This window comes from Aethalodelphis obliquidens, unplaced genomic scaffold, assembly GCF_003676395.1.
Source record: "Aethalodelphis obliquidens isolate GAN/ISIS:26980383/991018 unplaced genomic scaffold, ASM367639v1 scaffold37, whole genome shotgun sequence".
NCBI lineage: Eukaryota > Metazoa > Chordata > Mammalia > Artiodactyla > Delphinidae > Aethalodelphis > Aethalodelphis obliquidens.
In genome coordinates, this window is record NW_020837981.1 from 13,342,914 (window position 1) to 13,354,723 (window position 11,810).

The following is an 11,810-nucleotide window of genomic DNA, read 5'->3' on the forward strand; positions in this document are numbered from 1 at the left end:
AATCAGGCTCCCTGAATTCAGACTATACTACAAAGCTACAGTAATCAAGACAGTATGGTACTGGCACAAAAACAGAAATATAGATTAATGGAACAGGACAGAAAGCCCAGCGATAAACCCATGCACGTATGGTCACCTTATCTTTGATAAAGGAGGCAAGAATATACAATGGAGAAAAGACAGCCTCTTCAATAAGTGGTGCTGGGAAAACTGGACAGCTACATGTAAAAGAATGAAATTGGAACACTCCCTAACACCATACACAAAAATAAACTCAAAATGGATTAAAGACCTAAATGTAAGGCCAGACACTATAAGACTCCTACAGGAAAACACAGGCAGAACACTTTATGACATACATCACAGCAAGATCCTTTTTGACCCACCTCCTAGAGAAATGGAAATAAAAACAAAAATAAACAAATGGGACCTAATGAAACTTAAAAGCTTTTGTACAGCAAAGGAAACCATAAACAAGATGAAAAGACAACCCTCAGAATGGGAGAAAATATTTGCAAATGAAGCAACTGACAAAGGATTAATCTCCAAAATGTACAAGCAGCTCACGCAGCTCAATATCAAGAAAACAAACAACCCAATCCAAAAATGGGCAGAAGACATAAATAGACATTTCTCCAAAGAAGATATACAGGTTGCCAACAAACACATGAAAGGATGTTCAACATCACTAATCATTAGAGAAATGCAAATCAAAACTACAATGAGGTATCACCTCACACCGGTCACAATGGCCATCATCAAAAAATCTACAAACAATAAATGCTGGAGAGGGTGTGGAGAAAAGGGAACCCTCTTGCACTGTTGGTGGGAAGTTAAATTGATGCAGCCACTAGGGAGAACAGTATGGAGTTTCCTTAAAAAACTAAAAATAGAACTACCATAGACCCAGCAATCCCACTACTGAGCTTATACCCTTAGAAAACCATAATTCAAAAAGAGTCATGTGGGACTTCCCTGGTGGTGCAGTGGTTAAGAATCCGCCTCCCAATGCAGAGGACACGGGTCTGAGCCCTGGTCCAGGAGGATCCTACATGCTGCAGAGCAACTAGGCCCATGTGCCACAGCTCCTGATCCTGTGCTCTGGAGCCCGTGAGCTGCAACTACTGAGCCCACGTGCTGCAACTGCTGAGGCCCATGTGCCTAGAGCCCGTGCTCTGCAACAGGAGAGGCCACCGCAGCGAAAAGCCCGCTCACCACAGCAAAGAGTGGCCCCCGCTCGCCGCAACCAGAGAGGGCCCGTGCACAGCAATGAAGACCCAATGCAGCCAAAAATAAATAAATAAATAAATAAATAAATAAATAAATAAATTTATTTTAAAAAAAGAGTAATGTACCACAATGTTCATTGCAGCTCTATTTAAAACAGCCAGAAAAAAAATAAATAAATAAAATAAAATAGCCAGGACATGGAAGCAACCTAAGTGTCCATCAACAGATGAATGGATAAAGAAGATGTGGCACATATATACAATGGAATATTACTCAGCCATAAAAAGAAACGAAATTGAGTTATTTGTAGTGAGGTGGATGGACCTAGAGACTGTCATACAGAGTGAAGTAAGTCAGAAAGAGAAAGACAAAATACCATATGCTAACACATATATATGGAATGTAAAAAAAAAAAAAGGTTCTGAAGAACCTAGGGGCAGGACAGGAATAAAGACGTAGATGTAGAGAATGGACTTGAGGACACAGGGAGGGGGAAGGGTAAGCTGGGACAAAGTGAGAGAGTGGCATGGACATACATACACTACCGAATGTAAAATAGATAGCTAGTGGGAAGCAGCCACATAGCACAGGGAGATCAGCTTGGTGCTTTGTGTCCACCTAGGGGGGTGGGATAGGGAGGGTGGAAGGGAGGAAGACACAAGAGGGAGGAGAAATGGGGATGTATATATACATATAGCTGATTCTCTTTGTTATACAGCATCAACTAACACAACATTGTAAAGCAATTATACTTCAATAAAGACATTAAAAAAAAAAGTCCAGCCATACCAAAAAAATCTAAAAAAAAAAAAGACAGAATACAACCTGAATTTTTTATTAGACTAGGAAATATAATTTATTTCATAAAAATTAATTTTGTTACAATAGGAATGCTAAATGTTATTTACAGGTTGTAGTTTACAGAATAAACAGAGGTGGGATTGGGGCCATCCCTGCAGCCCTGCAGCCCCGAGCATAGAACCATGTCCATGGCCCAGGCGAGTGGTCCAGCCCCTGGCCCACAGGAGAGCTGCTCCCTGCACCCAGGCTCTTGGTCACCTCTCCTTAGAGGGCCTGCTAAGGGACCTGGCTCAGCTGCCTGGTTGCTGGGGAAAAGGGACCAGAGGGTCCTGGATCTTCCAGGAGTGGGGAGGGTCCCTCTGGAGCCCAGGGCACTGCGAGGGAAGGCCGAGGGAGAGGCACATAGAAGATACACCGACTGACCCTGTGGACTCAGAGAGGGCAAAACCAGGCACACCAACCTCCAGGTGGCCCAGCCTGGACGCGAGGGCACACATGTACACACAGGTGGGGTCACGTTCCCGGAGAGGCACGCTAATGTGCCCGCGGATAAAAGCCCCCCCCCCCCAACGCACACACGCGCAAACACACCACAGAGATGAGAGAGACGTCAACAGTGCGCGAGGGCCCTGCATTCCTGCAGTGGCACTTAATCTGCGGTTCTCAAGGTACTCAGCTGTGTGGGGCTGCCTCTCAGGCTCGAATAAGCGGAGGAACGTCCATCGCACCCTGAGGCGGGCAGTCTGCAGACGTAGTCACAGCAGCCGTGGCAGATTGATGGAGCCAGCAAATCCTTTCCAGGCTTTTCTTATAAAGCTGGACAGTTTGAACCCTCCCAGGAGGCTTCAGCCCATTGGTTCCGTGCTCCAGGCCCTGGTACACAATTTCTAGGAATCCGATTAGAAATGGCACCTGGGGGGCTGGCCCGGCCTCACCCACCAAGAGCTCCCGTCCTGGGCACTGAGGAAGCAGCTCGCTTCTGAGGGTGGGGAACGGAGGCGGGACATGGCAGACCACCGTCAACTTCTACCCACTAGCGTTCCCATCAGGAGACTAGAGTGACGTATCAGAGCCCCAGAGGCCTCAGACAGCAGCCGTGGGGCCTTGGTAGAAAAAGGAACAGAGGCCCCAAGAAGGCAGTCATATGCCTGAAGTCACACAGAGGTTTAATGGCAAAGCTGGAGCTGGAACGCTGACTCCAGGCTGCCCTCAAGCTACCACACAGGCCCGCACAGCTCAGACTAGGAGCGAGCCGGGACGCTGAGCCTGTAGTGGACAGGCACCTTTGGCAGGGAAGGCTCACTGCCTTTGTCTGAGGCAACGTCCACACAGGCACTGGGGAATGAAGAGCTATGGTCTCAGCCTCAGGGGCCCAAGCCCCATGCAGGCCTGGCCCCTTCAGCAGCACTGATAAAAAGGAACCCTCTCTCTCAAACCCAGCAGGCCCTTGACTGCCCACAGCCAACCCATTGCCCGGGGGGCTGGTGGGTGGTAAGAATCCCACTATCCCCATAAGCTCCCTGGTGCATGGCAGGAAAGCCTGGCTGGGGACATTGGCTGGGACTACAGCCCCCAAACCTGCCTTCCTCCCAGGAGACCAGACCTTTAAAGGCCAGGATGCTCATGGACCTGCTGGGGCAAGCCCTGGGGTCATAAAGGCCAGGATGCTCACGGACCTGCTGGGGCAAAGCCCTGGGGTCAATGCCCAGAGGTGGCACTTGCTTTGGCTCGGGTGCCAAGGAGGAGAAGCCTTTGATGTGGCCTCTGTGCCAGCTCAAGATTCTGGTTCCAGCCACCACCAGATGGCCAAAAAGGGACCCTGATGGCCCCTTGGAACATCCTGGAACAGGCTGGAGAGGGGGTGCCAGGCTCTCCACCCTGGCAATGCTGCCTGTCAAAGCTTCCGTCAGACTGTGGAGGGAGGGTGACAGGGGGTGCCTGTGGAGATCAGAGCTGGGAAAATAGCCCTCCACCCTGCCTCCTCCACTCCAGGCCAGTGCGTAAAGCACAGCCGAGCAGCCACCTCCCAGCCTCCCACGCCACCCGCAGGGACGGCTGCTAACACGTTCCTCAAAGCCACACTGACCCCAGAAGCTCAGGCTTCTGCAGCTAGAGACGCCCTCTTATCCACCCCTTCTGTTTTACAGAAGTAACCAAGCCTGGGAAAGGGCAGATCCCGGGCATTAAGAGAACACCCACCTGCTCCAGCCCACCTGGTCTAGAGGCTGCTGGGTGGGCGTGTCCTGGCTGGCCCCACCCTGGGATGCGGGAGAGAGATGTGTCCTGTCCATGGGGGATTCTCATCCCTGACTTCTCTCTCTCTGTTAGGGTCCCGCTTCTGGGCCATGGCCCCTCTCCAGAAGCCACCAGACCACAGTACTGGAAATTCTCCCTGGCTCACAGCTGGGCTGGCCCGCCCACACTTTCCATCCCAGGGCATCTTCATCTGGATTCCTGGGAGCCCAGATGAGACTTGCAGCACCCGCCTGGGGCTGTGAGAGGGAGGCAGGACCCCACCCCAAGCCCGATCTCAGGGCTCCTTGGCTTTACTGATTCAGCATCTGCTTAAGATTTTAGGAAGAAACATGGGACCACAGCTCAAACCTCATCTGACCCTGTAGAGCTGTGGAAGCTGAGGCCTTGTAAGAATTCAGTCTAAGATAAAATCATTAGCAGCAAAGTGTTCCCTATTCAGTCTCTCTCTCCCTGATTCACACACACACACACACACACACACACACACACACACACACACACACACGCTGCTGGCCAGAACCGCGAGCATGCCCACACTCACCCATACTCAAGAAAAGTGTTTTCTATTTTTTTTGTGTTGTTTTTTCATTTTCTTTTTCTTTTTTTTCTTAAAAAGGACTTATCCAAATATCTGGATAATAAATCATTTGCGTTTCCTAAGAAACTGGGTTTTCTTTTCCCTTGTGGTTTTGGTGTTTTTCTTCTTTGTTTGAGCCTTACTAGCAGTCTGAAGCTTTCTTTCTTTCCTTCTTTCTTTCCTCTTCCTTTTTGCTTGTGGACAGGAGAAAGCAGTTTGTCTGAACTGTACTTGACTCTTCGAAGAGGAAAACAGTGTGAAAGGAGAAAGGGGCTTAGGGAGGAGGGAGAAATCAATAGCTGAGGAAGAAAATGAAGAGCACAACTAAAACAGATGCACCCCAGAGACCCTGGGGCACAGGGTGGGAGGGCCACCTCCTTGCTCCCCTAGCTGCCTCCAGAGGCCCCATCCCCACCCCGGTTCCTGCACAGCGGTCTGAGGTCAGGAGAGACAGCAGGAGGTGGAGAAGGACCGCTGGGTCCTCCCAACAACAACGTCCATGGATTTCCTAAGGCTGGTCGTGGTCTGGGTGGGGGGGGGCAAGGGGAGGAGGAGGAGGAAGGGCGATTCTGGCTGTGAGCTCGGGAGCAGAGGAGGCCCAACTGCCCCACAGGAGGTTGCCCTGGGTCTGCCTGTGCCAGCCGCCTGCTGGTCCCTAACAGCCTGCGGGTTTGGGGCAGCTCAGCAGTCCCCGTCGGTGGCCATGGCCACCAGCATCTCGCTCTTGCCCATCTCCTCCAAGGCACTCGCCAGGCTGTTGAGGTCCCCGTCGTCCTGCTGCAGAGCTTCCCAGAGGTCGAGGATCACACCCGTGGGGCTCGCTTTTGTGGCAAAGTAGTTCAGGTACCTGATGGAGGGAAGGAGAAGGACACTGGGCTCCCAAAATGCTCAGTCCCTCCCGGGAGCCTGGGGTGGAGGGAGCACTGAGGGTACATCCCAGGAGCACCGGGACGGTGGGCTCCGGGCTCCCACAATCCTGGGTCTGAATTCCCAGCCCCTCTGCTTGCAGGCTGTGTGGCCCTGGGCAAGTCACTGCTCCTCTCTGAGCCCCAGTCTCATCTCTAAAATGGAAACTGTCCTGCTCATCATCAGTCATCAGCATCGTTATTACTATCACTGAAAGACACTGGCCCCAGGAGAGGCTGTCCAAACCTAGCACTCCATGCTCTCTCTCCATCCCACATTCGTTGTCTGCCTGCTCTCACCCGCCCCATGCACTGCCCTGAAATCAGGAACAAAGGCTTTGACATCCTTACGGATCCCACCCATTCTGAGTAAGAGGTCTTCTACATGGCATCTGCTCGACGCAGGTGTATTAAATGGTTTCTCAGTAAGTGTACCATAACAATAATGATGACTAAATGCCACTATATTTATCCAGCACTTTAAGTTCTCCAGAAGAGTTCTGACACCAGGATGCATTCTGTCACCCAGCAAGCATTTCCAAAACACCTGCTCTGTCCTGGACACAGGACTGCTGACGGTGATCACGCTTGGCTGGTATCCTGGCTTTACCTGATTCTCAAGGGCCAGCACTCTGAGCACGACGCTCCTGAAGGAACCAGCTTCTCAGACTTAGCACACCCAAGCCTGAGCTCCTGGTCTACCGCAAATGGCGGATCCGCTCCTGGACCGTCAGGCTGCCTGCCCCACCCGCCCCATGGGGACAGAGGGAGGGGGGCGGCTCTGGTCCAGGCCGGGCGGGCTGTCCCGACACTCACCGGTCCATGGAGAGCTTCTGCGCCAACAACCGCCAGTCATTGCCGCGCGAGTTGGGGGCGTCCAGGCTGTTGCATATCTTCTGGCGGATGGAAACGGGGATCTTGAAGGCGTAGGGTCCCAGCTGGGTGGTGACTGCACTGCTGGGGGCGGAGCAGAGGGCGTCCAGGGAGCCGGCAGGCGTCTGGAAGAGCAGGGGGCACGGGTGAGAGGGGCAGAGGGCTCCCTGTGCACGGCTCACTGGGCATCTGCCCCTCCAGCCTTCCTGCCTGGGGACTGTGAGCTCTTGGAAGCTCCGGCCGCTCCCCCGCCTCTGGGCAGGCTCCAGGTGCTCAAAGGGCTCCTCCCCTGGAAGGTCAGCTCTCCAGGGCCAGGGCTGTACACCCCGTCTCCGCCCTCGGGGTGCACACGCTAAGGCACTGCCTGGGCCAGTGCTGGTGCCACCTCGTCACTACAAAGCCACGAGGGCCTTAGCCCCAGCCTAATCCACGGGGACCTCCTTTTACACAAACGCAAATGAAGTCTGGAAAGGAGAAGTGACTAATCCATGGTCACATGCCCTGTTAGTGGTAGAGCTAGGTCTAGACCAGGGGTCCCCAGCCGGTCCGCAGTCTGTTAGGAACTGGGCCGCACAGCAGGAAGTGAGTGGCGGGGTCGGGCAAGCGAAGCTTCATCAGCCATTCCCTATCGCTCGCGTTACCGCCTTAACCATCCCCTGCACCAACCCCCGTCCGTCCGTGGAAAACCTGTCTTCCATGAAACCGGTCCCTGGTGCCAAAACGGTTGGGGACCGCTGGTCTAGACTATATCCAGTGCTCTTTACACTGCACTGCAAGGAGGGCCTAGCACGGTTCCTGGGTGGCCTAGGTTTTATAAACCTCAATCTGGATTATAGCGGTGGAGAGCCACAGGCCCGGGCCAAGCGTTGGCTCGATACAAGGTCCTGATACCGGCTCTCCCTAAAACCTTCTTTCTCATCTCCAGGTGGGGATCCTCGTATCTGTCTCCCTGGTGGTTGTACAGATTTGGTGAGTTTTGGTACAGGCCAAGCCCAGGCTCGGCACTCAGTAAGTCACAGCTGTTAGCAAAGAGTGACCAAGTCCCAGCTCAGACTTGGGAGGTGAGGGGCACAGCTCTGTGGGAGGTGGCCTTTCCCCCAGATGAGGAGGAGCCTGGGGTCTGCCCGCTGCAGCGCCCAGCCCCGTGGGGCATCCGCGCTCCGGCCCTCACCTCTGCCAGCGTGGTGTGCAGCTGGAATATCTGGCCCTCCCCCTCCACCTGCCGCACGCAGATCTTGCAGGTGAGCTCCGTGGAGGCCAGGCTATGCCTCTCCAGGGTGAAGGTGCAGTGCAGGGCCTTCTGGCTGCCACTCCAAATGTGATAGAAGGGGATCTCCTGGGGGAGGAGGGGAAGGGTCAGGGAGGTGAGGCCAGCCTGCCCTGCCCTCGGGGAATGGAGGCGGAGGCAGGTAAGGGGGCCAGCCTCAGGGAGGGCTGGGACCTCTCCATCCAGGTGGGCAGAGGAAGAAGAGCTGCGCAAGGGCCCTTCAGTTGAGAAAGGGAGTATATGGGTGAGAAGGCACGAGTCTGAATATGTGACTGTGTGGGTGCATGTGTCTGGGTCTGGGAAGCCTTGTGGACTCAATGGTGTCACACAGATGGGCGCAGGCAGAGGGATGTGACCATCAGAGATTAGTTTGGACAATCTGCCAGCCATGAACGCTCTTAGAGATGGTAAGGTCTCTTTAAAGATGACGGGTACAGACATTTGTGTGTGGGAGTATGTGACAGGGGTGGCAGGGGGAGGGAGACAGAGAGAGACACAGGGGTGGGAGTGGGGACCAAGGCTGCAGGACCGAGGGAGGAGGCAGGGAGGGGAGTTGGTCTTCTCTGGGAAGCCCCCCAGGTGCGCCCCTCCCCAGCTCCATCCCTCCCCCTCCTGCGGCCCAGCCCTCACCTGGTACTTGGCCAGCAGCTTGCTCCTCCAGTGGGCGTGGGGCAGGTCATGGAGGGAGAGGCGCAGGTTATGGTAACTGTCCTTAAACAGCAGGGGTTTCGGCTCCTCCACTAGGTAGCCACCCAGGGTCCGCTCCAGCTCCAGCACCTCCTGTGGGCCAGGGAGCAATGAGAAGGGGGAGCCCATCACATTTGGCCAAAGGGCCCTTTCCTTCTGCAAGTTTGGGGCTTGAGGACACACATGGGCAGAGGGAACTAGGCTGTAACATTGAAGGCAGGGAACCATCTGAGCCACAGGGCTGGGACTTGGTAAGTGCTCATAGAAGACTTACTGTGTGGAGAGATGCATGAATGAATGGATGGAGGGAAAAACAGATGGATGAATGGGCAGATGGTGGGACAGGTGGATGGATGAATGGATTTACAGATGACTGAATAGATGGACTGATGGATGGATGGTTAAGTAGATGGATAAAGAGATGGGTTGACAAATGGATGGATAGACAGATCAACAGAGACAGACAGACAAAATGTTGTGCAGATGAATATACAAATGGATGGGTACAGAAACAGAACAGATGGAAGAAAAGATAGATGCGCGGATGAGTGATGGCTGGATGGACAGACAGATTATGGACGAAATGAATATACAGACAGATGGGCAGAAAGCTGGGCAGATGGATGGATGCATGGATAGATGGGTGAATGGATAGATGGGTGAATGGATGAATGGATGGACAGACGGATGGATGGGGATTGAATAAATAAAGAACGCCATCAAGCCAATATGTGGCAACTTCCCTCTTGATCTCCAATCCATTCTCTGACTATAACTAGATGTTAGCCAATGCCCTAATACCAAGGGATCCACGCTTCAAGAGCATTTCCCAGGAGCCTCTAGCTATGATGGGCCTCCTGCAAGTTCAGGTCAGCCTGGTCCCAGCAGAAGACACTCACTCTCCCACAAGGCCTTTTAGCCTGTGTTGCATCAGTCGGCAACTTGGAGTTTGAGACAAGTCACATGAGACTGAGAGGCAGAGGAGATAGAAAGGCCCACAGATCGTGGGCTGGAGGAGGCCTGGAGCTACAGGAAAGGAGAAGGCTTCATAGCAGCAGGGGATGGAAGGATGGAGAAGGAAAAGGGGTTTAAATAGGGCCAAGGCTCTGTGCTCTTCCTCTGTTTGTCAGGATGAGACTGAGATCCTGGGAACTGGTGGGAAGGCTGGGCAGAGAATGGACAGGGTCTTAGAGGCTGGAGGGACAGGGTGGTACTAACAGCTGCCGTTATCAGGTTCTAGGTGCCAAAATCCGGTCCCTTCACCTTCTCTCTCTTCCTGCCCCGAACCCCTTCTCATCTGCCATGCACCCCCCTCGCTTAAGGGCACTGTCCGTTCTTTTGCACACACTAGGAGCTTGGCTGTCAGCCGCCACCCCCTCCCCCTCCCCCTCCCCCTGTTCCTCCCATCAGTCACTGTTTCTGTCCATTCTACTGACTAAACAGACTCCAGGCCCCTCTCCAGCTGTTGTCACTGTCTGTTGTCCAGGGTCCAGCTGCAGCCTCCCAATTGGTCTCCCTGCTTCTTGTCTACCCATCCCCACCGCGTAGCTTTCAAAAGAGCACCCACGAACAGGTGTCCACCGGGTCTCTGCCCCCGCCCACTGGATAGGTCCCAAATTCCTTGCCATGACCCTAAGGCTGTTGGGAGGCTGAGCCCTGCCTGTCTCTCCAGCCCCACCTCTCACACCCCTGCACGCTTTGGCACACAGAACAACACACCTGCCTCTGCATCAGCCGCTCTGTCTCCTGGAATGTGCTTCTTCCTTCTCTGCCTGGAACACCCACCTGTCCCTTGGAGCTTAGGTCTAAGGTCAGCCCTGCTGCGAAGCCTTCTCAGACCCCCTCCCCAACAACCAGGACCTGCCAGCCGCTCCTAGGCCGATGTTCCCTTAGCCCCGCATCAGTGATCCCCTGGTCTGTCTCCCACCTCTAGCCGGCAGCTTGGTGAGGGCAGAACTGTGCCCAACTCATCTCTGTATCTCGAGGATCTGATGCGATTTCAATGTTTGAGGAACAACTGAATGACTGAATGAGGCTGATGGTGGCAGAGGGTGCCTGGCAGGTACCATGATCCTGGGGAGGGGGATACTGGAAGGTACCATGCAGCTGGCCGGCTGTGGGCGAGGTACCCGCAGCGTGCAGGCCCGTGTGGGTACCCAGGGCCTGGCCTTACCTTCAGTGCTACGGGCGTGTCCTCCAGGCAGTAGACCCTGAGGCTGTACTCCAGAGAGGTGCAGAGGGCGGGGGCGAAGATGGCCAGCTGGAGCCGCTTGACTGCCAAGCGAGAGTAGGACTCACCCGTGAAGACGTAGGTGCCCAGCTGGTCCAACAGGATGTGGCAGGACCTGGCCTCCAGCTGGCAGTAGCAGGGGGTGTTAAGGGTCTCCTCATCCAGGGTGACCACCTCCTGCAGGGTGACAGTGGAGGTGAGGTGGCTGTACCAGCCAAGGCCCTGGAGAGGGTCCAGGCAGGTTGGGTTAGCAGACCCGGCCCCCCGGCCCCCCGGCCTTGGCTCCTCACCTCCCAGTGGCCCTGGTGGGCCTGGGTCTTGAGCTGGAAGATCCAGTCACCGGCACTGACTTCAGCGCAGTGTGGCACCGTGAGGATGACGGGGCGGCACAGCAGGAGGCCCGTGGGCCCGCAGGTCACCGAAGGGCTCAATACTGTCTGGGTCCCTTCCGAAAGCGGGCTGGGGTGGGATGGAGGGCAGGAGGGAGGCAGTGAGGGAGCGGTGCTGGCCTCCAGGCTCTGCCCCAGCTCCTGGGATGGGAGAAGGCAGGACTGCGCCCTGGGGGCTCCCAGAGGCCACGGGTTAAGGAAGAATGGCACTGGCCTTGAGATCGTTTCTAAATTTTTGCTATTACTCCGCAATATTCTCAAAGCCAGATCTTTGCTCCCATTTTCAAAGGTTCTGCACTCCAGGGATGTTGTGGATAGGTGCTGCTAAAGTGCCCTCTGGAAAGCTGGTACCCATCCACGCTCCCACCGACGCACCTTTGGAGGGCTGTGTTCCCATTCTCTCACCAGTATGAAGGTATTATGACATCTGAAAATAGCTTTGCAAGCTGATGAAGCAAAAAAACTTCCAGTATCTTATGGCTGTCTGAATAACTGTTTCTTTGACTACAAATTAGGTCAAACATTTTCTCATAACCTATTGGCTGCTATATGTGTGTGTGTGTGTGTGTGTGTGTGTGTGTGTGTGTGTGTGTGT

The 11,810-nt window shown here is 54.3% G+C and overlaps 1 protein-coding gene across 2 annotated transcripts in view; it reads right to left on the minus strand.

Moving 5' to 3' along the window:
• Positions 1-2,147: 2,147 nt before the first annotated feature.
• Positions 2,148-11,810, minus strand: part of UNC5B (unc-5 netrin receptor B) — an 87,891-nt gene continuing 78,228 nt past the window's right edge. For both annotated transcript variants that reach the window (XM_027129974.1, XM_027129976.1), the window contains exons 12-17: positions 11,117-11,285; positions 10,770-11,003; positions 8,540-8,689; positions 7,814-7,978; positions 6,586-6,767; positions 2,148-5,711 (exon numbers count right to left, since the gene is read on the minus strand). In XM_027129974.1, coding sequence (XP_026985775.1) covers positions 5,546-5,711; positions 6,586-6,767; positions 7,814-7,978; positions 8,540-8,689; positions 10,770-11,003; positions 11,117-11,285 — 1,066 coding nt within the window. In that variant the 3' untranslated portion in view covers positions 2,148-5,545. The remainder of the gene's footprint in view (positions 5,712-6,585; positions 6,768-7,813; positions 7,979-8,539; positions 8,690-10,769; positions 11,004-11,116; positions 11,286-11,810) is intronic.